General features: G+C 45.8%; 1 protein-coding gene across 5 annotated transcripts in view; it reads right to left on the minus strand.

Moving 5' to 3' along the window:
* Positions 1 to 26,965, minus strand: part of CNOT4 (CCR4-NOT transcription complex subunit 4) — a 974,933-nt gene that overhangs the window by 520,930 nt on the left and 427,038 nt on the right. For 3 of the 5 annotated variants that reach the window (XM_033957877.1, XM_033957875.1, XM_033957878.1), the window contains one exon: positions 15,619 to 15,774. The exons of the other annotated variants lie outside the window; for them this stretch is intronic. In XM_033957877.1, coding sequence (XP_033813768.1) covers positions 15,619 to 15,774 — 156 coding nt within the window. The remainder of the gene's footprint in view (positions 1 to 15,618; positions 15,775 to 26,965) is intronic. 5 annotated transcript variants of the gene reach the window in all.

Below are 26,965 nucleotides of genomic sequence, written 5' to 3' on the forward strand. Positions count from 1 at the left end.
GGGGAGCTCAGAACGGTTTACATGCATTTATTCAGGTACTGAGATTGTGAGCCCGCCTGGGACAGCAGTTTTCCCTCTCTGTCCCGGCGGGCTCACAATCTATCTAATGTACCTGGGGCAATGGGGGGATTAAGTGACTTGCCCAGGGTCAAAAGGAGAAGCATGGGTTTGAACCCTACAATCTCAGGGTGCTGAGGCTGTAGCTTTTAACCACTGCGCCACACTCTCCCTCTTTAACCACTGCGCCACACTCTCCCTGATTCTAGATCCTCAATGTTCATCTCACGCTTTTTTAAACTCTATCACCGTTTTCCTCTCCACCACCTCTCTCGGGAGTTAGTTCACCTTGCAATAATTTCATAATTATTTATCTATATATTTCTAATAGTATAACCAAATCAGAAAATTATTTGATTAACTCTATAATATATTTTTCAAAAAATGAAACCTTCATCTGATTATAAATATTAAGATTATACCAGCAAGAATGAGTCAAGGAATTGTTGTCTGGATGGGAACATCAGGAAGGAGGAAACAGTGGACAATACTGAAAGGAGCAATTGTAAGGGTAACAAACCACTGTGTAAAGAAAGTAAGTAAAAGTAAGAGGAAAAAAAATCTGGTTTGGTTCTCAAAAGTAGTAGCTGTAATGGTAAGGAAAAAGAGGTTAGCTTTCATAAACTAAGAGGAAAAGAAGGCAAAAATATCTGAAAAAGTTAAGAGTAGTCAGAAAAGCAAAGATGTAAATGGAAGAAAAAATACCCGACACGGAACAATGGCGAAAAAAGACATTTTTTTTAGATATATTAGTGATAGGAAGAAGTACAAAATGGGCATTGTGAGACTCAAAGGTGAAGGGGAAAAATATGTAGAAGCTGATAAAGGCTGAATTTCTTAATAAATATTTCTGTTCTGTGTTCACAGCTAAGGAGCCGGGAGAAGGACCACAGAAGACAAATGTCAAAAGGGATGGAAGTGAGGTAAATCCAGTCAATTTTCAGAGGATTATGTTCATGAAGAGCTAGTGAAAGGTGGACAAAGTGATAAGGCTGGATGAGGTACATCCAAGGCTACTACAGGAACTTAGGGAAGTTCAGGTAGCTCTGCTGGCTGACCTTTTCAATGTTTCTCTAGAGTTGGGAGTGGGATTGGAGAACGATTAATGTGGTCCCTTTCTACAAAAGTAGAAGTAAGGAAGGAGGGAGGGAACTACAGGCTGGTAAATCTGACTTCTGTGGTACGTACCGTATTTTCTCGCATATAACGCGCGCGTTATACGTGGTTTTTACAAACCGCGCATACCCTTGCGCGTTGTACAAAATTTTTTTTACATAGTTCCCCCCCCCGCAGGACCGCTCGCACCCCCACCCCGAAGGACCGCTTGCACCCCCACAGCCTCCCGACCCCCCCCCAACATGTAGAAGCGCCTACCGGTGTCCTGCTGCTTCCTCTTGGCGGTCCCGACCCTTCTGTGAGCTCTGCGCCTGCGCTGCTTCCTCTTCCAGCGGTTCGCCCTTTCTCTAACGTCAAGCCCTCTTGCCCCGCCGACTCCCCGACACGATCGGGGCAAGAGGGAGCTCAAGCCCTCTTGCCCCAGCCAACCGCGGCAACCCCGACACGATCGGGGCAAGAGGGAGCTCAAGCATTCCCACCCGCACCCCCACCCTGAAGGACCGCTCGCACCCCCACAGCCTCCCGACCCCCCCCCCCCTACCGGTGTCCTGCTGCTTCCTCTTGGCGGTCCCGGCCCTTCTGTGAGCCCTGCGCCTGCGCTGCTTCCTCTTCCAGCGGTTCGCCCTTTCTCTAACGTCAAGCCCTCTTGCCTCGCCGACTCCCCGACACGATTGGGGCAAGAGGGAGCTCAAGCCCTCTTGCCCCAGCCAACCGCGGCAACCCCGACACGATCGGGGTAAGAGGGAGCTCAAGCCCTCTTGCCCCAGCCAACCGTGGCACCCCCGACACGATCGGGGCAAAAGGGAGCCCAAGCCCTCTTGCCCCGCCGACTCCCCAACTCCCCGACAATATCGGGCCAGGAGGGAGCCCAAACCCTCCTGGCCACGGCGACCCCCTACCCCCACCCCGCACTACATTACGGGCAGGAGGGATCCCAGGCCCTCCTGCCCTCTACGCAAACCCCCCCCCCCAGAACCTCCGACCGCCCCCCCAGCCGACCCGCGACACCCCTGGCCGACCCCCCACAACACACCCACCCCCCTTCCCCGTACCTTTGTGTAGTTGGCCGGACAGACGGGAGCCAAACCCGCCTGTCCGGCAGGCAGCCAACGACGGAATGAGGCCGGATTGGCCCATCCGTCCCAAAGCTCCGCCTACTGGTGGGGCCTAAGGCGCCTGGGCCAATCAGAATAGGCCCGGGAGCCTTATGTCCCTCCTGGGGGCGGGGCCTTGGGCACATGGTCAGGTTGGGCCCATGTGCCTCAGGCCCCGCCCCCAGGAGGGACCTAAGGCTCCCGGGCCTATTCTGACTGGCCCAGGCGCCTTAGGCCCCACCAGTAGGCGGAGCTTTGGGATGGATGGGCCAATCCGGCCTCATTCTGTCGTTGGCTGCCTGCCGGACAGGCGGGTTTGGCTCCCGTCTGTCCGGCCAACTACACAAAGGTACGGGGAAGGGGGTGGGGGTGTCGTGGGGGTCGGCCAGGGGGGTCGTGGGTCGGCTGGGGGGGGCGGTCGGAGGTTCTTGGGGGGGCAGTCGTTGGGGGAGGGGGGTTTGCGTCGAGGGCAGGAGGGCCTGGGATCCCTCCTGCCCGTAATGTAGTGCGGGGTGGGGGTAGGGGGTCACCGTGGCCAGGAGGGTTTGGGCTCCCTCCTGGCCCGATATTGGCGGGGAGTTGGGGAGTCGGCGGGGCAAGAGGGCTTGGGCTCCCTCTTGCCCCGATCGTGTCGGGGGTGCCGCGGTTGGCTGGGGCAAGAGGGCTTGAGCTCCCTCTTGCCCCGATCGTGTCAGGGAGTCGGGGAGTGAGTGGGGCAAGAGGGCTTGACGTTAGAGAAAGGGCGAACCGCTGGAAGAGGAAGCAGCGCAGGCGCAGGGCTCACGGAAGGGCCGGGACCGCTAAGAGAAAGCAGCAGGACACCGGTAGGAGCTTCTACATGATGTGTTGGGGGGGGTCGGGAGGCTGTGGGGGTGCAGGTGGGAGGGCGTACGAGCAGTCCTTCGGGGTGAGGGTGCGAGAGGTCCTGCGGGGGGGTGAATCGGACGTCGGGGGGTGGGCATCAAGCTTTCAGGGTGTGGACAGGACTTCAAGGGGGAGAGGAGAGTCGGGTGGGCGAAAGGAAAGTCGGGCGGGCGAAAGGAGAGTCGGGGTGGCCAGAGGAGAATCGGGGTGGGCGAAAGGAGAGTCGGACGGCGATGGGAGAGTCGGGCAGCATGCGCGGTATACGGGTGTGCGCAGTATATAAAAATTTATGTACATAAATTTGTGTTTTCCGCGCGCTATACCCGTGTGCGCGTTTTACACTGGTGCGCGTTATCTACGTGAAAATACGGTAAATTGAGAGAAACACTTTTAAAACAGAGAATAGTGACCAAAGGGCCACCGTGGGGAGCAGACTGCTGGGCATGATGTACCACTGGTCTGATCCAGCAGCAGCAATTCTTATGTTCTGGAATCCAGTGGATTACAGGTCCCAAGGCAGCATGGATTCACTAGAGGCAGGTCTTGTCAAACAAACCTGTTCAATTTCTTAGATTGGGTGACCAGAGAATGGATTGAGGGAGTGTGCTAGATGTGGTATATTTAGGTTTTAGCAAAGCCCTTGACAGTGATTTACACAGGCATCTAATACATTAAATTAATTTATGAAGCATGTATGGTTGGGCAGACTGGATGGACCATTTAATAATAATAATAATAATAACAACAGCAGCTTATATACCGCAATACCGTGAAGTTCTATGCGGTTTACAAAAGATTAAGCAAAGGTACAAATTGACTGACTTCAAGAGGGGAAGAAGAAAGAGAAGTAATTAGACAGGAAATTCATTGTTGAGGAGAAAAGTAATCAAGAGGACAGTAGGTCGCTATTGAGAGGAAAGAGATAAGTGGATCAGTTGTCAAGATGTTTTAGGAACAGGTGTGTTTTTAGACGTTTCCTAAATTCCTCATAAGTAGAGGACGAAAGCAATTGTTCTAGGTCTTTACTATGTTACTGTGTTTTTAAATAGTGTGCCCTTGGTATGGGCTCCAAAGTGACAAACTGAGTCAGGAAATGGTTGAGTGGAAGGTGACAGAGGGTAGTGGTCAATGGAGATCGCTCTGAGGAAAGGAATATTATCAGTAGTATGCCTCAAGTTTCAGTTCTTGGGCCCATTCTTTTTATAATTTTTGTAAGCAATATTGCTGAAAGGCTGTCGGGTAAGATATGCCTCTTTGCGTAAGATACCAAAATTTGCAACAGAGAAGACATCCCTGATGGTGTGAACAACATGAGAAAAGACCCAGGGAAGCTTGAAGAATGGTCTGAAATTTGGCAGCTAAGATTTAGTACTAAGAAATGCAGTGCCCCCTTCAGTTTGTACCAAAACAATCTACCATCACTACAGCATAAGAAATAGGAAGGAGGTGTATAGGAAAAACCCTAATACATTTCTGTTCCAATCTGTAAGACGAAATTGAACCAATGTAATAAACCCATAATGTAAACCCAGGTGGAATGAATCACCCACCTGTCAAAGTGCAACCAGCACTTTACACTGATGGAGCTCTGAGAAATTTACTTTTTTTATGTTCAGTATTTTACTCTTTGTATCAGACTGGCAGGAGAAGATCTCCAGCTGTGGACATAAGCTCTGACTGAAGCAGTAAGCAGATGAATTCTAACTGACAGGGCAGGGCATCAGGACTCTTAGACACATCTACCAGAAAGATTATCAAGGTAAGAACCTAATCTTCCGTTCTGGTGCAAGGTGTCTTGGAATCCTTGACTATAAGTGAGATACCTAAGCAGACTCTTGAGTGTATGGTGGGACAGATGAGCCTGCCATTAAAACCGAGGATCCAAAGGCTGTATCCTCTTGCATTGCCACATCCACTCTGTAAAACCTTGTAAATGTATAGAGCTTGGAGCATGTAGCTACCTACAAATCTCCTCCGGAAGGACTGCCTGATACTTTGCACACAAAGAAGCCACAACTCTGGTGGAGTGTGCTCTCAATGAAATTGGTGGTTGTTTCCCACAGCCAATGTACACTGAAGAGATCATCTTATGAATCCATCAGGAAATAGTTGCCTTAGTTGCTGGTTTACCCAGCCTAGCAGCATTGATGAGGACAAAAATATGATCTGAGAGACAAAATTAATTTGCCACTTCAAGATAACGGAGAAGAACACTCTACATATCTAGAAATTATGTCTCTTCTTGGAAACTGTAGAATGGAACGTGGGTAACCTGACCTCCTGATTGATACGGTAGGCTGATACAACCTTCAGCAAAAATGAAGGGACTATGCGAAGGAAGACTCCCACATCTGTAAGTCTTAGAAATTACTCTGTGCATTTTAGTGCCTGACTCTCGGAGACTCTTCTAACTGAGACAAAGGCTACCAGGAACACTGTCATCGAGGTCAGATCCAGAAGTGACGCTTCCTACAAAGGCTTGAATGGAGCCTTACTGAGCCCCCTCAAAATGATGTTAAGATTCCACAACAGGAACAGCTGTCTTACCGGAGGCTGCAATCTCAGTGCTTCCTTCAAAAATCTGGCTATTTCAGGATGCAAGGCCAAAGAGCCCATTTCCACTCAGGCTCTGAAACATAAGACCTGCTACCTGCACTTTGAGGGATCTCCTTCCTTACTTCCACTTTTGTAGAGAGGGACCACATTAACCGTTCTCCAGTCCCAGTTCCGACTCTAGAGAAGCATTGAAAAGGTCAGCCAGCAGAGCTACCTGAACTTCTGTCCAGACTGGCCTACAGAAAGGCCAAAACTACTGACACCAGGGATTTTAATGGCTCCAAATTTAAAGCTAACCTAAAAACTTTCCTTTTTAAGGACGCATATGACAAGTAATCTCCAGACTTTAGAAAGAAGGAAGAGCTGTATTGACCTTTACTGGCTCTCTCTCCTATTGCAAATTGTACTTCCCCCCTTATCCCCCTTGTTTTATTACATCACTTACATCTGTTACTGTCTAATTGTGTTTCCCCTTGATTTTATTTGTTATGACATTGTACACCGCTTAGACAATTTTTGAAGTGGTATATCAAATTTTAAATAAAACTTGGAAAACTTGGAAATAAAACTCTACCTTGTCCTTTGCAGGTCTTTGCATAGGGTGCAATCATTGTTTGTCTCTTAACTCTAAGAAACCTTTCTGAGCTAGAGCAGCGCACTCAAGAGCCATGCTGTAATACCAAAGTGTTCCAGACTCTATGGGAACTGGAATCTGTGACAAGCAATCCAAATTTACCAGCAATTTGAGACCTCTGTTCTTTTGAAGGTGCACCAGGTCTGCATACCATGCCGACATGGTCAATCTGGCACCACCAGGATTGCCAATCCTGGATGGTTCACTATTCTCTGTATGACCAGGCCTATCATGAGCCACAGAGGAAATATACAGCAGCCCTTGTTCTGGCTGCAGCTGAACTAGAGCATCAAAGCTGGCACTTCCCGGCTTGAACTTGTGGCTGAAGAACTGATCTACTTTATTGTTTTCTGCTGATGCCATTAGGTCGAGCATCGGATGCCCCCTTCGACACACTAAGCAGTTGAATGCTTTGTAGGATAGAGACAACTCCTCCGGGTCCAAGGTCTGTCAGTTGAGATAGTCGACTTGCACATTGTTTACTCCTACTATATGCACTACCAAGAGTACCTGCAGGTAGGATTCTGACCAAATGTAACAACAACTTGGCTTCCACGTGAAGCTGAAAACTTCTGGTGCCTCCCTGCCGATTTACATAAGCCACCGCTGTAGCATTGTTTAAGAAAACTCTGACTGCTTTGCCTTTCAAGGATTTTTCCAGCGTTTGCAGGATGAGCTGAATGACTCACAGCTCCAGTCGGTTTATGGACCACTTCCTTTGCAACGGGATCCATTGGCCCTGAACTGGGTGACTGTGGCAATGCCCCGTTCAGCCATAGAGGCTGGCATGTGTCGTTAATGGCATGCCTTTCTCTGATGACTCCAGTTGGAGCCATCAAAATAAGCTCCACCGTGCTTCCACCGTCCAGACAAATGGTTTCTGGAGGGAATCATCTATGGGGAGTCCTGGATAGGACACATATGAGCCTTTGCCCAAGGGACTACTTCTACCAGTCATGGATCCTAGTACCAGGAGATAGTATCAAGCTGTGGGAATTGGCATATTCAGGATGTCTGAAGTCTGCTTTGTTTCTATTTGTGTGGCTCAGAAAGAAAGACACAACCTTTGCTGTGTTGAAATGGATTCCTAAATACTCTGGGATACGGGTTATCTCCAGGTGACTCTTTTAGAAGTTGACAATCCAGTTCAGGTTCTGCGACAAACAGATGGACTACTTCAGTCACGGATCTCTCTCCTTCCATCTTGGAGGAGGCATTGATCAACCAATCATCCAAATAAGGATGCACCTGAATTCCCTCCTTTCTCAGGTGGGCCGCCATCATCTTGGAGAAGGTACATGGGGCTGTCGCCAGACCAAAGGGAAGTGCAGAGAACTGAAAATGTCTATTTAGTAAATGAAATCTCAACATCCTTCTGTGCTCTGGACATATGGGAATATGGAGATAGGCCTCCGTCAAATCCAGAGGTCAGGAATTCCCCTGATGCGACCGATGCAATGACCGAACGAGCAGTCTCCATGCAGAATCATAAGAACATAAGAAGTTGCCTCCACTGAGGCAGACCAGAGGTCCATCTCGCCCAGCGGTCCGCTCCCGCGGCGGCCCATCAGGCCTATTGCCTGAGCAGTGGTCCCTGACTATTCCTATAACCTACCTCTACTCCTATCCCTATAACCTACCTCTACTCCTATCTGTACCCCTCAATCCCTTTGTCCTCTAGGAACCTATCCAAACCTTCTTTGAAGCCCTGTAACGTGCTCCTGCTACCACAGCCTTCGGAAGCACGTTCCATGTATCCACCACCCTTTGGGTGAAAAAGAACTTCCTAGTGTTTGTTTTAAACCTGTCCCCTTTCAATTTCTCCGAGTGCCCCCTTGTACTTGTGGTTCCCCATAATTTGAAAAATCTGTTCCTGTCTACTTTTTCTATGCCCTTCAGGATCTTGAAGGTTTCTATCATGTCTCCTCTAAGTCTCCGCTTCTCCAGGGAGAACAGCCCCAACTTTTTTAGTCTGTCAGTATATGAGAGATTTTCCATACCCTTTATCAGCTTAGTTGCTCTTCTCTGGACTCCCTCAAGTACTGCCATGTCCTTCTTGAGGTACGGCGACCAGTACTGGACACAGTATTCCAGATGCGGGCGCACCACTGCACGATACAGTGGCAGGATGACTTCCTTCGTCCTGGTCGTGATACCCTTTTTAATGATACCCAACATTTTGTTTGCTTTCCTTGAGGCTGTGGCGCACTGTGCCGACGCCTTCAATGTTGTGTCTACCATCACTCCCAGGTCTCTTTAAAGGTTACTTACTCCTAGCAGTGATCCCCCCATTTTGTAAGTGAACATCGGGTTCTTTTTCCCTACATACATGACCTTGCATTTCCCTATGTTGAAGCTCATTTGCCACTTTTTGGCCCACTCTTCCAGTGTCGTCAGATCCTTTTGGAGATCTTCGCAGTCTGCTGTGGTTTTAACCCTGCTGTATAGTTTGGTGTCATCCGCAAATTTAATGACCTCACATTTTGTTCCCGCCTCCAGGTCGTTAATGAATATATTGAACAGGAGCGGTCCCAGCACCGACCCCTGCGGAACTTCGCTCGTGACCCACTGCCAGTCTGAGTAACGGCCCTTTACTCCAACCCTCTGTTTCCTGTCTGCCAGCCAGTTTTTGATCCATCGGTGGACCTCCCCTTGCACCCCGTGGTTCCATAGCTTCTTAAGCAGTCTTTTGTATGGTACCTTGTCGAAGGCTTTTTGGAAGTCAAGGTAAATGATGTCTATGGATTCCCCTTTATCCACCTGGCTGTTTACCCCCTCAAAGAAGTACAATAAGTTTGTGAGGCATGACCTACCCTTGCAGAAGCCATGCTGACTCGACTTTAGCTGTCCATTGTTTTCGATGTGTTCACAGATGCTGTCCTTAATCAGCGCTTCCATCATCTTTCCCGGGACCGAGGTCAAGCTCACTGGCCTGTAGTTTCCTGGGTCACCCCTTGAACCTTTCTTGAAGATGGGCGTGACATTTGCTATTTTCTAGTCCTCCGGGATCTCTCCAGTTTTTAACAATAGGTTGCATATTTGTCGAAGTGGCTCTGATTGACTTTAGACTCAGAATTGGTCTCCAGTTGTCTGAGTCTTTCTTGGATACTATGAAATATATTGAGTATCTGCCCAAGCTTGATTCTGCAGGAAGAATGGGCTCTATCACTCAAATGTCTAAGAGCCCTTGTACTGTTGTTTGAACTCTGACCGCCTTCTCTGGCTATCCAGCCGAAGAGTCCACAACCACATGGTAGGGGGTAGCTGAATTCGAATTTGAGTATCCTACTTGTATCATCTCCAGTCCTAATCAACATCCATCAGTCCTAATCAGCATCCTTGCCAACCAATAAGCTGTTAACATCCCTCCTATCTGCAAAGGCATTGCCTATTCTACTAACCTAGCGTCACCGAGACTTTTTGGAATCCTTGACCATTAGAATTTTGGAAGTAATCTTAGACAAAAGTCCATGTCAGCTCACATTAGCCTAGTCACACAGAAAGGATTTTGTGCGCTCTGGAAGCTTAAATCTATTTTTGACCAAGCTCCTTTCATTCTCTTTATTCATTCTCTAGTTTTAAGTATCCTGGATTATTGCAATTTATATACTTATCTGGGCTTCAAAAACACTTCCATAAATTATGTATAATCCAAAACACCGCCATCAGGCTAATATTCAGCTTTAAAAAAATCTGATCACATATCATCTCATTATCTCAAACTTCATTGGCTAAAAATGGAAAACAGAGTTCTTTTCAAATTTGGCTGTCTCTTTTACAAAGCACTCAACAGATTATTACCCTCCTACCTTACTAACCAATTTTGCTTCTCCAGACCAGGTTGAACCACAAGACCTCACTCATTTTTTTTCCTTTCCACCAGTTAAATGTATTACCCACAAAAGATTTGTGTCCAAACTCATTGCCTATCAAGCTGCTTCAAGAGACACAGACTGAAGCCATTTAGTTCGCTCCTCAACCTCATATATGCATTTTAGAAAATCCTTAAAAACATCTCTTTTCTATAGAATGGCACGGGGACAAATTTGTCCCCATCCCCGCAGGAACTAAATGTCCCCGTCCCTGCGAGTTTTGTCGCTGTCCCATTTCTATAAGCTCTGCCTTAACTGTGTACAAGCCACAAACACTTATGATTTTAAAGTGTTTGAGGCTTGTGCAGATGAGGATGGAGCTTGCAGAAATGGGGCAGGGACAGGGAAAGAACTCATGAGGATGGGATGGGAAAATGAATTACTGCAGGGACAGGAAAATTTTGTCACTGTGTCATTCTCTAGTGAGCACACCTAAATGTAGCAATTTAGTGTATAACTTAAAACATTCTCTGTCACATGTGTAGACAATGCCTTGCCCGTGCTCCTCTCCTGTAAATGCTCTCTTTACATTTAGGACAAAGCAAGTCATTTATAGAATAGCTCTGAGTATTCAGCTAGTACTTACAAACTTAACATAAGAATAGCCTTACTGGGTCAGACTAAAGGTCCATCAAGTCCAGTAGCCCATTCTCACGGTGGCCAATCCAGGTCACTAGTACTTGCCCAAAACCTAAAGAGTAGCAACATTTCATGCTACCGAACCAGGGCAAGCAGTGGCTTGTCCCATGTCTTTCTCAATAACAGACTATGGACTTTTCATCCAGGAAACCCGAGAAAGCCTAGACTTAGAAGCCAAAGCCCTGCCAAACATCCCAATAACTACGCAACACAACCCATGCAAGTTAGAAACTCTAAAAGGCTTCAAACCAGTATCCATTGATGACATTAAAGCTACAATAGTCTACCTACACACATAACCTCAATCTTGGGCTCGTGCCCATCCACCACACAGCTACTAACCAATTAGACCTGAGTGCTGCCTTCGATACTATTGATCACTTACTTCTCCTATCCAGACTGCATTCCATCGGAATCTGTAATGTCGTACTGGAATGGTTCTCCTCCTTCTTAAAAGAAAGATTTCAGAAAGTACTACTAGGACCCTCCTTAACAGAACCAAAATCTCTCTGCTACGGAATACCCCAGGGTGCATTGCTATCCCCACTCCTCTTCAACCTGTACGTCAAACCAGTACTCGACATCGCAGAAAAAATGTCAAATCAAAATCCACTCTTACGCAGACGACATACAGTTCTACCTCCCCCTAGGTCAACATCGAGACGTAGAAATCAAAAAACTTCATTGCTGCCTAACTGAAATAAAGAACTGGATGACTGCAAACAAACTACAGCTCAACGTGTCAAAAAACGAACTTCTCTGGATACACAAAGATTCCTACACATATCCCCATCCATTCCTCTCCTGGGGAAATGACACCCTTACAGCCACAGACAACGCCTGCAGCCTGGGAGTGATTCTTGACTCAAACTTGTCGCTCTCAGATAAGTATCAAAATTAGTGTCTTCATGTTTCTATTACCTACGCCAGCTAAAGTGCATACGTGCTTACTTTTCAGAGAACGATTTTGCCTAGCTACTATATGCATTTGTGTTATTCCGCTTAGATTATTGCAACACGCTACTAGTAAGCTTACTCGCAAAAACCATCTCCCGTCTCCAAGATGTGCAAAACGCTGCAATCCGACTTCTGAAGAACCTGGGCTTCTGTGGCCATGTCACCCCTGCATTAAGATCCATGCACTGGCTGCCTATCCGAAAACAATGTGTCTTTAAAGCCCTGGTTCTAACTTTCAAGACATTCCACAAGATGCTACATAGCATCAAAACTACTAATTTACATTCCCAACTGATCACTGAGATCCCAAGCAGAAAAACGGCTAGCCATTCCACCCGGACGCTCATTCACATCTGAAACAGCCTGGAAACACTCTTATTCCCATTTTATACCCAGATTATGGCACATCATCTCCCCATCTGTCAGATCGCTAAACAGTCTATGGAACTTCAGGAAGGCCTTGAAAACCTTCCTCTTTACAAACCAAGCTCCTTAGCTTACTTCTGCATCCCTGACGTCAGACCACCGGACCAAAAACCTACCATACTTCAATGACGCACAAACCTACAAAGCTATTTTACCTTATGTTAGGCTATGTCCATACGGAAAATGATGTAATTTAAACCACCACAGGCTATGTCTTTTCGGAAAATGCTGCAATTTTAAAACACTCTATGTCCACTAAGTCTATATTTCCAAATCTCTGTTATGACTATACTGTAAAAGCTGAAATTTATACCTCTATGTATACCAAGTTTGTTTTTCCCACCAAAGTTTGTCCTGCTTCTACTATGAATGTACTCTTGTAACCCGTTCTGGGCTCCTTTGGGAGGACAGGCTCAATAAACAAATAATAAATTATCCAAATCCTTCTTAAAATCAGCTACACTATCTGCTCTTGCCACAACCTCTGGCCATGCATTCCAGAGCTTAAATATTTGAGTGGAAAAATATTTCCTCCTAATGGTTTTAAAAGTAATTTCCCTGTAACTTCATCTAGTATCCACTAGGTCTTTGTAATTTTTGACGGAGTGAAAAATTGATCCACTTGTGCCCATTCTATTCCACTCAGGATTTTGTACACTTCAATCATATCTCCCCTTAGCCATCTCTTTTCCAAGATCTCCCCTTAGCCATCTCTTTTCCAAGCTGAAGATCTCTAACCTTAGTCTTTCCTCATAAAAGAGGAGTTCCATCCCCTTTATCATCTTGGTTACTCTTCTTTGAACCTTTTCTAGCACCACTATATCTTTCTTGAGATAAGGAGACTAGAATCGAATGCAATATTCCAAGTGAGGTTGCACCATAGAATGATATAGAGGCATTATAACATTCTTAGTCTTGTTAACCATCCCTTTTTAAATAATTCCTAGTATCTTTCTTGCTTTTCTTAGCCGCAGTGTCTCACTTCCGGTTTACCACACAATTGTTTCCCACGTACACACCTTTATAGGACCCCCAGGGACCCCTGAAGACGACTTTTTGTCGAAACGCGGACCATGTTGGGTCCTGTATCCCTTGCGGACTAGGTCCTTTAAGGCTCTTATGTGGATGATTTACTTTTATGTGGATGATTTTAGTGTACCTTTGGAACTTTGATACTTTCAAATAAAGTCCATTTGGGAACATCGTCACTCCACAGAGTTTTTTTGGTTTTCTTAGCCGCCGCCACACATTGGGCAGAAGGTTTTATCGTATTGTCTACGATGAAACCCAGATCCTTTTCTTGGGCACTAACCCCCAAGGTGGACCCTACCATCCAGGTTGCATTTGTCCACATTAAATTTCATCTGCTACTTGGCTGCCCAGACTTCCAATTTCCTAAGGTCTGCCTATAATTTTTCACAATCCACATGCGTTTTAACAACTTTGAATAGTTTAATTTCATCTGCAAATTTAATCACCTCACTTGTTATTCCAATTTCCAGATCATTTATATTTAAATGTGTTTATTAGAACAAAGTGCACAACAGAACAGCAACAGCCAAATACAACTTTTTCTTAGTATAAAAGCACCAGAAACAAACTCCCTACCACACCTCCACCCCCCACCCTTCTCCCCTAACCCTCCCCTACCAACCCAAACCAAGAGAGGTACAACAAAATACAAGGAATCAGAAAATGAATCACGTATTCAAGAGATGACTTCTCGGAAGTGGGGTAAGGTCTTTCCAAAAAGGCTTCCAAATCAGACGGAAAAGGTCTCCCACACGAGAGTCAAGATCCACAAATTGTCTGCGTTCCAGAGAGGCTTGTACAATCATTGTCGAGCACCACTGGCCGTAAGTTGGAAGTGCATTGGACAGCCAGCCAGTCAGAATAGTCTTTTTGCCCAGCAACATAACGCGAGCCACAAATGCTGACATGCCCTTAAGTTTAGAGGAGACTATCAAATAGAAGCTAAATAGTGCTCTTGGAGTTGGAGTCCACCGTCTGCCCCATAAGGCAGATGTAAAGTGTCCCAATTGAATCCAAAAAGGTAGTATAGCCAGACAGGTCCAAAACATATGTCCCAGGGTGGCCTTAACCTGGCCACATTTAGGACAACCATGAAAAGGTGAGATCCCTATGTGGAAAGCCCGCATGGGCGAAATATAGTCTCAAAAGAAACTTCAATTGTAATTTTTCAGATCATTTATAAATAAGTTAAATAGCACCAGTCCCAGTACAGATCCCTATAAATTTATGCACAGAATCAATATGTATATTTAGGTGCCTGGCTATAAAATGACAAGAGCAAATATGAAACGGGAAAGTTATACATGCACATCAATAGCTTGTTAGAATTATTATAATCATGGTAGTTGTGTTTATTACTTTAAAAATTTAACTCATGTAAAGATGTATAACATACCACCCAAATGCTTTGTTATGAAGCCATATTAAATGTATGTTATGAACATATGAGAATAGTTTTATACTACTGAGAATTCACTTAAGCACATGCAGACAATTTAAACAAGTTACTTCCTATGAGTAAGAACTATTTACTAATTCTATAAAGAGAAGGAAGTAAAGCTGTCAGAAAGGACAGGCAAGATGGACATTAGCTCAAGGTGCTAGTATGGTTGCTATTACAACACTGGTAGAAAAAACTTGTATGCAGAGTACCACAGGAGCTAACTCCCATGTCAGCTGAGACCTCCCACATCATCTAGTCCAATTACAGTTCTGGAAGGAAATGGAGGGCTGCAAGAGAAATGTTGATACTACAAGAAATATAAATAAGAAGAAAACAGTCTTTTGTGGAAGAGAAGTTCTAGAACAAGGAGAAAATCTATATGACTGGAAAGATGATGATTTGACAGCATCATGATGAATGTTTCTTTATATGAAAGGATAATAGATGGTCAAATGCTATCTGAATTTAAAAAATGTGGAGAGAGACACAGAAAATTCTTAGATGTGGGAAAGAAAAGGGCAAAATAAGAGATCACCCAAGATTTACAGGGCTGCAGTACGGGGAGAATGTGTATATTAGAAAAGTCTGTAGAGTTCTAAGTTTTCAGTACAGAAAAAGACTGAAAAAAGCAGTATAATAAATAGCTAAGTAAAGAAAGCAAAGAATAAATTGAAGTTAAAAAATGAAAAGTAACAAAGGATAAACATGGATCTGAGACCAAAACATAGAAAAAGGAGAATAAGGAATATTGTAATAGAAGTTGTATATACAAGCAGTAGTAAGAAGGTTCACAAGTGCAATGAAGTTGTGCAAGTGTAAAAAAACAAACAAAAAAGATGATCAAGAATAAAAAAGTATAAAGAAGGAATACAAAGAGATAGCAAGAGTGTGAACTACCTCCTAAAGGAATAAAGGCAGCTCAATTACCCAAAATCTGAGTCTGGACCGTCTTGAGTCATGTGTTCAGGGTCTGAGCCATTGTCTAATATAGGAGGCGTTTTCCTGTGTTCCATCGTTAGACCGTTGGTGGATTTGCTTGAACTCTGTAATGATGGCCAGGCATCTTTGTTAATACTGTTGGGTCTAGAAAAGGGGAGAGAATAAAAACAATAGGAAAGTAATGAAGAAAGTGATCTAAAAGCTATAGCAAAATGAGGAGAAGAATCAGTGCAGAGAAAAATCTAACACCCAATGAGCTTTATGGTAATGATGTCATTTATTTTATTTTTTTTTTTTGACGGGCTCCTTTTTTCTGCTTTTGTCCTCTCTAGTTCCCTCTGAGGCCAATAATCAGATAAAGAGAACCAGATAAGCTGTTCATTTATCTTTAGCTGGATATTCACAAATGTCATTGAATATATCTTTATATGGTTATCTGAAGCCTGATATATCTGTGGCAAAGTTAACAGGATACCAGCAGAATATTGCCACCATCTGGTTAACTTTAAGCTCCACCACTAGAAACCCTCTTGCTTCTTCTAAGCATAAGTTTACTATCCCTCCACTGGGGATACCAGGAAGTGGTATCTAGATAACTTCAAGCTCTGCCTTAGCTCTACCCCTGGCAATATACAGATTGCACCATGGTTGTAAGAGATGATTTTAGTAAGCATTATCTATATACCGTAATGCCACTGAAAACCAGAAACTATTCCTTACTGAACTGGGTAGCAGCACCCACTACCTGGATAAATGGCTTTGAATATTAGGTTTAAATTTTGATCAGATGGCCAGAATTCTGGATAACTTCTTTAGATGTCAAGAAAAAGTGTTTTCAATATCAATCAACTTCTTTCCTTCTCTGGCTCATGTACAATGTGTACAATCTCAAAATTTGCTCTGTATACTCCCCAAGGCTTTTGAAACTATCCAAATCACTTCCATTAATGCAAATCCTGTTTCTAGGCCATTCTGCTTCCCCCTTGCTTCTCTCTTCACCACCTTACAGCTCTTGTCCTTTTCTTCCTTCTATTACCATCTCAGTTGCCTTTATGCTTTATTTTACCCTCCCAATGACTGATGACTTTTCTTTAAATTCTTCTCTCTCAGGGCTAGATTCTCAAAGCTTCGCAGTTAAAACCAATGGACCACTGCCACAGTTGTTACTGTAGCAATTTCAAAAAGGCGAATCCATTTCCCAAAAAACACGTATATAAATGAGGTTGGTGAATAAAAGCAAAGGTTCGCTAAATTTGCATGTGCCCATCGCTGGTGATAGCGATCGGCACATGTGCAGAATAAACACACACACAAAAAAACCCAAATCAAAGATCGGCAGGAGGGATACCCACTCCCCCCACCTCCAGATGCAGAAGAGATGCCCACTTCCTCCCACCACCAAGCAAGGCCCCCCACCTCCACAGCGAGAGAAATGCCCACTCCATCTCGCTGTCAAACAATGTCCCCTCCTGACACCTCCCTGCAGCGGGAGAGATGTGCACTCCTTCCTGCCACCAAGCAATGCCCCCCTGAAACCTCCCCAGATATATCCACTCACTCCGCCGCAATGCACCAACCCCTAACCCCCACACCTGTGATGCCCCCCCCTCCTCTCCCCTTTACCTTGTTTATGATGGCTGGCCAGAGGGATGCCTACTCCCTCTGGCCAGCAGGCTCAACTCTTCAAAATGGTGGGCCTTCCCCTCCCCAGGATGCACCGGGGAGGGGAAAGCCCGCCATTTTGAAGAGGAGGGCCTGCTGGCCAGAGGACGTAGGCATCCCTCTGGCAAGCCATCGTAAACAAGGTAAGGAGGAGGGAGTTGGGAGGTTGTCGGAGGTGGGGGGAAGCCGTAGCATGTTTTTTTTTAATGGTGGCAGGAGCTGCTGGGAGGGTGTGTGTGTTGAGGGGGCATTGTTCAGCAGCATGAAGAAGTAGGCACCTCTCCTGCTGCCGGGGGGTGTCAAGGAGGGGGAGCATTGCTTGGCGCAGGAGGGAGTGGTCTGAGCTGTCAAGCCTTACTTTATCCTGTCAGTGTCTGAGTCAATCAACACTCAAGTACTAATCAGAAAGTAAGGCAATGACAGCTCAGACCTGTCTGAAAATTTTGGCCACAAATGTAGCACAATGAGGTTAGGGAATCACTCGGCTATAGAGAATCACTCGGAGTGCTCATTTTAATATTAATGACCTCGTTGAACTACATTTGCATGGCAGTATCGGAAACTACTAGAAAACTTGGAAAAAATCAGAGTAAGCCAATTCATAATCCGCCGCTAAAATACATGCATGCTGGAACCAGTTTAGCGAGCATGTTAAAGGCATATTTCAGTTTTGAGAATCTGCCCCTCAGTCCTTATGCTTCAGAGCTTGACAAATATGCTGCTGTGCAGTCAAGATAGAAAGATCAGGTTCTTACCTCGGTAATCTTCTTTCTTGTAGATGTGTCTAGTGGTCCTGAACACAAGGGTCTTGTATATGAACCAGCAAGTAACTTGCAGAAAACTATCAACCATGTTTTCAAACTCTACCTCCTTCCTGGGGACCTGTTTCTGCCCCCTCAGTTTGCACAAAAGCAATCAAATAGCACAGTAACAAAGATTTAACAGGAAGGAGGAAAATCCCAGAAACTACAGTTTTGTTCTGCTCTGTAACATAGGACATAACATTAAAACATCCAAACAAGTGCAACCAGAACTAATTATGTATAGAGCTCACATAACCTGCTATCAAGCAACGACTTAAGCCAGACTGTATAGTCATGCATCATCTTTGTTTTATTTTTTTTCTCTCAGTTCCTCAGAGAGAGAAAATTCTTCAAATTCAGATTTATCCTAAGGCAGAAGGCAGGCAAAACCTATATACAGGGCAGGATTTCAGGACCACTAGACACATCTACAAGAAAGAAGATTACCGAGATAAGAACCTAATCTTTCTTTTTAGTGCAATGTGTCTAATAGTCCTGAAAGCTAGGGATGTACCAAAGCAGTCTCCAGAGTTTAGGGTGGGCCCGCTGCGCCTGCCTTTAAGATGGAGGCCAAAAAAACGGTGTCCTTCCCATCCACCCTATAAAATCTGGTGAAGGTATGTAGCCGAACTACAAATCTCCTCGGGCGAGAAAGCCCTGGTCTCTGCCCACAAGGCAGCAACTTTTCTAGTGGAGTGTGCTTTCAATGCATTCGGGGGTTGTTTACCACAGCCCACAAACGCAGAAGAAATGGCCATTTTAATCAATCTGGAAATTGAGGCTTTAGATTCTGGTCTCCTTTTCTTGGCATGATAAGTCAGAACAAAAGAGGTGATGTGAAAGGCAAAACTCATTGGTAACCTTGAGGTACCAAAGAAGCACTTGACATCCAGCAAATGCAACACTTTATTCTTTTTCTTAGACCCTATAGGACGTAAAGAAGACAGACTTCCTGATTTATATGGAAGGCCAAGACTACCTTCAGTAAGAAAGACGGATTGTGCGTAAGGAGAGCCCTACTTTCATAAACCTAAGCAATGGCTCCCTCCAGGAAAGAGCTTGTAACTCAGAAACCTGTCTCACTGATGTAATAGCCATCAGGAACACTGTCTTGACTGTAAGATCTGAGAGGGAAGCCTCCCGTAAGGGTTCATATGGAGCAGTACTGAGCCGATGTAACATGATGTTAAAGTTCCAGAAAGGGGGGATGCACCAGAGGGCACACTAACAGAGCTCTTTTAATGAACTGGGGGACAGCTGAGGGAGAGGCCAAGGAGCCTCAAACCCCTCAAGATTAGAAAACCTACCGAGAGCCCATTCTGAAGTCCCTCTTGCAAAAAGTCTGGGACTATCGAAATTGGAGTTTGCCAGGACTCTACATTCTTCACCGCACACTAGTGCTGAAAGGACTTCCAGCCCTTAGCACAGGCTGCTATTGTGGACAGCTTCTTTACTCTGAGCAACATGGTAAGGACCACATCCGAACAGCCCTTGTTTGTCACAGCCACCCGCTCAAGAGTCATATCGTAAGCTCAAAGTGTTACAGATTCTCGATAGTGAACAGTCACCGAGTAAGAAGATCCTTTTGGACCAGAAGTCTAAGGCCATTGACTCTCCAGAGATGAACTACGTCCGCATACCATGGTTTGCAAGGCTCTCACTTCCAAGATCGGATCTTCAGCTGTAAAAACGAGGCAACTTGGCATTCACTGCCGAGTCCATCAGATCCATCTTGTGGAGGCCCCTACCGCTGAACTACGGTGCTGAATGCCTGTGAAGACAGAGACCATTCCCCTGGAACAAGAGTCTGCCCACTGAGAGAGCTGGCCTGCACATTCTCCACCCTTGCCAAGAGAGCCTGCCAAGTGAACTTCTGTCCACTGGAAGATAATTTGTACTTCTAGATGTAACGAGACACTTTTGGTGTCTCCTTGCCTTTTGACATATGCTACTGTCGTCTCATTGTCTGAGAAGACTGACTGCCTTGCCCTCTAGATACTTCTCTAGTGCCTAAAGCGCTAGATGATTGGCTCTGAGTAACAGGCAATTTATGGACCACTTCTGCTGAGCTGGAGTCCAACACCCAGACTTGGTGTCTGTTGCAGTGAGCCACCTAACTGTAAAGCACAGTTACTTATTGTAAAAGATGCTATTCAGAGACAGCAGGCAGCTATTCTCACGTGTGGGTGACGTCATCCATGCAGCCCGGATGCGGACAGCCTCACAAGCAGACTTATTTGTAGGAAACTCAGAAGGTTCGAATCTGCCGCACCACCCATGTGCGAGTGCCTTCCCAAGCAGCACAGGGCGCGTCTCCTCAGTTCAGATAGCTAGCAGAGAAGAAAACTAGGGGAGGTGGGTGGGTTGTGAGAATAGCTGCCTGCTGTCTCTGGATAATTCCTGTTAAGGTAAGTAGCTGTGCTTTATCTCCGGACAAGCAAGCAGCTATTCTCACATGTGGGTGACCTCCAAGCTAACCAGAATGGGATGGAGGGAGTGTTGGCAACTTAGGAGAATAAATTTTGTAATACTCTCTGCCAAAATGGCCATCCCGTCTGGAGAAAACATCCAGACAATAATGAGAGCTGAAAGTATGAACCGAAGACCAGGTGGCAGCTTTGCAAATTTCCTCAATAGGAGTGAATCTGAGGAAAGCTACTGAAGCCGCCATGGCTCTGACTTTGTGGGCCGTGATTCGACTCTGTAGAAGCAGTCCAGCTTGGGCACAGCAGAAAGAGATACAAGCAGCCATCCAGTTGGAGATGGTACGCTTAGAAATTGGATGTCCCAACTTGTTTTGATCGAAGGAGACAAAAAGTTGAGGAGCAGATCTGTGTGGTTTGGTGCGTTCTAAGTAGAAGACCAAAGCACTTTTACAGTCCAGAGTATGAAGAGCTGATTCTCCAGGATGAGAATGAGGCCTTGGAAAAAACACTGGAAGTACAATAGATTAGTTGAGATGAAATTCTGAAACCACTTTAGGTAAGAATTTTGGATGAGAACGGAGGATCACCATGTCATGATGAAAAAATATGAAAGGTGGATCAGCAACTAAAGCTTGCAGCTCACTGACTCTTCAAGCAGAAGTGAGAGCAATGAGAAACACCACTTTCCAAGTGAGATATTTGAGATGAGCCGTATCCATTGGTTCAAAAGGAGGCTTCATCAGTTGAGAAAGAACAACACTGAGATCCCAAACCACGAGAGGAGGTTTGATATTGTAAAGTCCTTTCATAAATCTGGAAACCACAAGATCAGCAGAAAGGGGTTTCCCTTCAATAGGCTTATGGAAAGCAGCAATAGCACTAATATAGACTCGAATGGATATAGACTTGAGGCCAGAGTTAGATAAGTGCAAAAGATAATCCAAGACGGAAGACAAGGAGGTATCTCGAGGTTCCTTGTTATGAGAGAGGCACCAAGTAGAAAATCTAGTTCATTTTTGGTAGTAGCATTGTCTAGTAACAGGCTTTCTGGAAGCCTCTAAAATATCTCTAACAGGTTGAGAAAACTTAAGAGGAGTTATGCTGAGAGGTATCAAGCTGACAAGTGTAAAGACTGCAGGTTGGGATGAAGTAGAGATCCTTGACTCTGTGTAAGCAGAGACGGAAAAACTAGTAGAAGGTATGGGTCCCTGCCGCTGAGTTGAAGTAGAAGGGAGTACCAAGGTTGCGTGGGCCACTGAGGAGCTATTAGAATCATGATGGCATGATCGGTTTTGAGCTGACAAGAGTCTTGAGAATCAGAGGTAATGGAGGGAACACATACAGGAACAGATTCGTCCATTCCAGAAGGAAAGCATCTGCCTCGAGGCGATGAGGAGAGTATATCCTGGAGCAGAACTGAGGCAGTTTGTAGTTGTGGGGAGATGCAGAGAGATCTATCTGAGGAGTTCCCACTGAGAAAAAAATGTGATGAAGAGGCGAGGAATTGAGTGTTCATTCGTGAGGTTGCAGAAGACGACTCAACTTGTCCGCCAGACAGTTTTTCTCTTTTTGAATGTAGACAGCTTTCAGGAAGGTGTTGTGAAGGATTGCCCAATCCCAAACCTTCAGAGTTTCCTGGCAAAGAGGGAAAGATCCTATTCCTCCCTGTTTGTTGACATAGTACATGGTGACTTGGTTGTCTGTCCGAATGGGGACTACCTGGTCGTGAAGATGTTGAAAAGCTTTGAGAGCATTGAAGATCGCTGAGTTCCAACAGATAGATAGAACACTGACGATCCATGCTAGACCAATGACTTTGAGTACGTAAACCGTCGAGGTGAGCCCACCAAGCATAGGTCGAGGAATCTGTCGCAAGGACCTTCTGATGAGGGGGTGTCTAAAACAGTAAATCTCTGGAGAGATTGGAAGAAAGCATTCACCAGTGGAGAGACTTTCTCAACGAAGGAGTGACTGTAATGCGTTGAGAGAGAGGATCACAAGCCTGCGTCCACTGAGATGCCAGGGTCCATTGAGCAATTCTGAGGTGAAGTCTGGTAAAAGGAGTCACATGAAAGGTTGAGGCCATGTGAATGAGTAGTACCATCATGTGTTTCGCCGAGAGTGAAGAAAGGGAAGACACTTTGTGACACACCTGAAGAAGAGCATCCAGATGCTGTTGAGGAAGGAATACTCTGAACTTGTTAGTGTCCAGGATAGCTCTGATGAACTGTACATTCTGAAAGGGCTGAAGGTGAGATTTGGGAAAGTTGATTTCGAATCCAAAGCTTTGTAGGAACCACGTAGTCCGTTGGGTCGCTACAATAACCCTCTGAGATGTAGAATCTTTGATGAGCCAGTCGACTAGGTAAGGGAATGCCTGAAGACCATAGCTCCGCAGAGTTGCTGCTACCACCACTAGGCACTTGGTGAACAATCTGGGAGATGATGCCAGGCTGAAGGGTAGCACTCTATTGAAAATGCAGATTCCCCACCTGAAATCTGAGGTACTGACGGGAGGCTGGATAAATAGGAATGTGAGTGTAAGCCTCCTTGAGATCTAGAGAACATAACCAATCGTTCTGATCTAGAAGGGGATAAAGGGATGCCAGGGACAGCATGCAAAATTTTTCTTTAACCAAAAATTTGTTGAGAGTCCTGAGATCTAGTATGGGCCGCAGATCGCCTGTCTTCTTCGGAACTAGGAAGTAATGGGAGTAAAAACCCCTGCTCTGCTGTTCCAAGGGAACTTCCTCAATGACACGGAGAAGAAGCAGAGCTTGAGCTTCCTGAAGAAGAAGGGTGGTCTGGGATGGATTGGAAGGACACTCTCTTGGAGGAAGCTCTAGTGGAATCTGAGTGAAAAATGAAGAGAGCATCCTTCCCTGATTGACAGCATCCAGAGGTCAGATGTAATGATCTTCCATTGATGGTAAAAATGATGGAGACGACCTCCTATGGGAAGAGGAGAGGACAGAGGTAGAACGATGGATATTATGCTTTGTGTGATACAGTCAAAAAGGCTGATGAGCCTTTGGTGTAGCAGAAGGCTGAGGTTTCTGTTGTTTCTGCTGTTGTTGTTTCTTAGAGGGTGCTCGAGTGTACGGAGCTGCCCTTGGAGGATAACGCCTCTGATAAGATGGAAGAAGTCGAGAAGGCTTTGCAGGAGCTGGCTTAGGCTTAGGTCTGGCTTAGGCTTAGGTCTGACTATGGAAGCAAAGGTTTTCTCATGCTCAGACAACTTCTTTTTGGCGGCCTCTATTGATTCATCAAAGAGGTCATTGCCCTAACAAGGAATATTAGCCAGATGATCCTGAATGTTAGGATCCATATCGATGGTGCAAAGCCAGGCCCGGTGATGCATCGCTACCGAGAATGCAGTGACCCTAGATGAAAGTTCAAAGGCATCATAAGATGACTGAAGAAGGTGAAACCTAAGTTGTGCTAAAATAGCAATGACTTACTGAAACTCTAAAAGCCTGTGTTGACCAAGGTCTTTAGAAAAACTAGAGAGCATATCAATAAAATACTTGAAATAAGTAGTAAAGATAAAATTATAATTTAAAACCCTGGAAGCCATTATCAAATTTTGATAAAGATGACAGCCAAACTTGTCCAGGGTCCTGCCCTCTGTGCCAGGAGATATGGTAGCATAGACCCTGGAAGGATGACTCCTCTTTAATGAAGATTCCACAAGAAGGGACTGATGAGATATTTGGGAGTTCTCAAAGCCCTTGCAATGTACAGTTCTATACCTCGATTCCAACTTGCCTGGAACAGGGATGGCATAAGGAGTCTCCAGGTTTCGTTTGAAAGCTTGAGACAGAAGCCTGTTAAGAGGAAGTTTGAGAGACTCCACAGGAGGCCGAGGCATACTCATTTCCTCTAAATACTCCTTAGAATACTTGGAACCAGCATCCAATTTAAGATCCAGGTCTTCAGCCATTTGACGGAGGAAGGAGGAAAAGGACAACTGATCCGTCAGAGCATGGACTCGAGAGGAACTCGATTACCTCGAGGCGCCTCGAGTGGAGAACAAAGGTGTAGCCTCTCTGGAGTACTGGTATCCCAGTGAATAGACAGACTGGGGCGAGGCACTGGAATCAGCTGATCCCTTAGGTTCTATGATGAGTGTCCTCAATTGAGGGGTTGGAGGCCTCGAAGAGCTGGAAGGCCTGGATGAGAAAAGCTTCTCTCTGGAGGAGGACCTGCGCCTCGATGAATGCCTCAATGAGGGCCTCGACCGGCGATGGGAGTGTTGCCTGGAAGCAGGTCTCATGCGAGGTTGAGGAGACTTTGCCCTATGCCTCGAAATGGGCAACGCCTTTTGTGAGGGTATAGGGCTGGAAGATGTAGATCGAAACCCCACAGACTCAGTGGTTTGGATCGAGGAATCTCGAAACACTCGCAAAGACTCGACTTCTTGCATAAAGTGTGAAGATTCCAGTCGAGACACTCGCAAAGACTCGACTCCTTGCATAGAATGTGTAGATTTAGCTTGAGGCACAGGCAAGGACTCACCTCTTGTGAGACTGCCGAGTGCCCAGGCAGGACTGCAGGAAGCAGAGTCGAGGCAGGACTATATTTGGTCAGTAACTGAACAAATTCCTGCTCTAAAATGGCCTGGATGGTAGCCTGCAATTGTGGATCTGAGTCTGAAACTGGACAACTTGCTGAGGCTAAAGGCTTTGAGGTGGCAGAAGAAGCATGCTTCGACTTGAAGGAATGATGCTTAGGTAGCTTGAGGACCACCGCTGGAATCGTCTTCTGATGTTTCTGACTTGAGGGAAGCTCAGGAGAAGACTTGGCACATTTACTCGAGGTCGAGCACGTTCCATACGAGGAAGGCCTTTTAAGACTCGAGGTCGGAGTCGTGGAGGCAGGAGGACACCCCTTAGCAGGCCTGAACAAGTCGGAGGTCGAGGTTGAGGGTGTAAGTAGGGGTTGCCATACCGAAAATCTTCTCCACTTGAACTCAACGATGTTTGAGGGCTCGAGGTTGAAGGGTAGCACAGCGAACGCATGACTTCAGACAATGGTCAGGTCCCAGGCACTGAAGACACCAACGGTGTGGGTCAGTGAGGGAGATCATACGCTGGCATTGGCTACACTTCTTGAAGCCGGGACATAGAAGGAAAGATAGCCTCCGCAAAGTCGAAGCCCGCAGGCTGAGGGCGTGCGGCAGGTCCTGTCAGTCAGTCGACGAAAAATAATAAAAAAAAAAAAGAAAATAACCAAAAGAAAAGTACAGCGACACAGTAATAAGTAAAATAAAACACAAGCCGCGATGAGAGAAAGCACGAAGCGAACTAAGTTTGGCACAGAGCATCAAAGACAGACTTCTCGGTTCCATGGAAAACAGAGGAGACGTGCCCTGTGCTGGGCGGGAAGGCACTCGCTCATGCGCAGTGTGGCAGACTCAAAACTTCTGAGTTTTCTACAAGCAAGTCTGCTTGCGAGGCTGTTCGCATCCGGGCTCTGTGGATGATGTCACCCACATGTAGAATAGGCTGCCTGCTTGTACTGGGATAAAGGCTGCATCGAGTCATTAATATCTCCCAGGAGGTGTAAAGAAGCATGCCTCTGGAAAGGGCAGCTGGCCTCAGCCATCCTTCATTGTAGGTAGCCAGGGGAGTAGCTATTGTAGAGGTTGACAGAGGGGACCTGTGTGAGAGAAGAGTCTTGGAGAGGTCTCATATGTGTTCTGGCACAAGAAACTACCTCTTATGGTCAGCAACATTGACCCCAGGACCTGCACATGCTGCCACGCCATGGAAGCCAGCCTCTGTAGTAGCTCCAAAATATGCTTCTGGAGTTTCAGTCTGTGTGGCTCTTGAAGAAACACTTGGTCCAAGGCTGTATCAAACAAGACTTGCAGGTTCTTAGTGGCTGGTGAAGTGCAAGAGCCTGAGACTTGCTGTTTGCTGCCCCCGCTGAATCTCTGATATGATCCCTGAAAGAGTCTTTGCACTTTTCGGCCTCCCATATATGTTAAAAATCTTTGGGAACCTCAAAAATTGTCCTGACCCAAACTCCAGGCCATCAGGGGTCTGCTGTCTGACACTGGCCATCAGGTCATCTAGGTTCTTGCCAAAGAGCATTTGCCCCTGAAATGGAAGCCTGCTTAGCATGGCTTTAGAGGTAGCATTTCCTGCCCACTCTCTGATCCAGAGCATCCATTGGGTGGAGATAGAAGACTTGAGACCTGCTCATAACTCTGATGAGATCATACACAGCATCAGCAATATAATTCACCCAGAGAGGCGCTTCTGTGGATCTTCCCCATCTATCGCTTCAGAGGCCTAAGACAGGTGAGTGTGACAAACATGTGCCACAAAGGAAGACGTGTCTTCTGCCTTAATCCCTAGGGCTAAAGCTTCAAAGTGACGCTTGAGGAGCATTTGAGGTCCTGAGGATCCTTTAACATCACCCCCTCTTTCACTAGGG

This window comes from Geotrypetes seraphini, chromosome 9 (genome assembly GCF_902459505.1).
Source record: "Geotrypetes seraphini chromosome 9, aGeoSer1.1, whole genome shotgun sequence".
Lineage (NCBI taxonomy): Eukaryota > Metazoa > Chordata > Amphibia > Gymnophiona > Dermophiidae > Geotrypetes > Geotrypetes seraphini.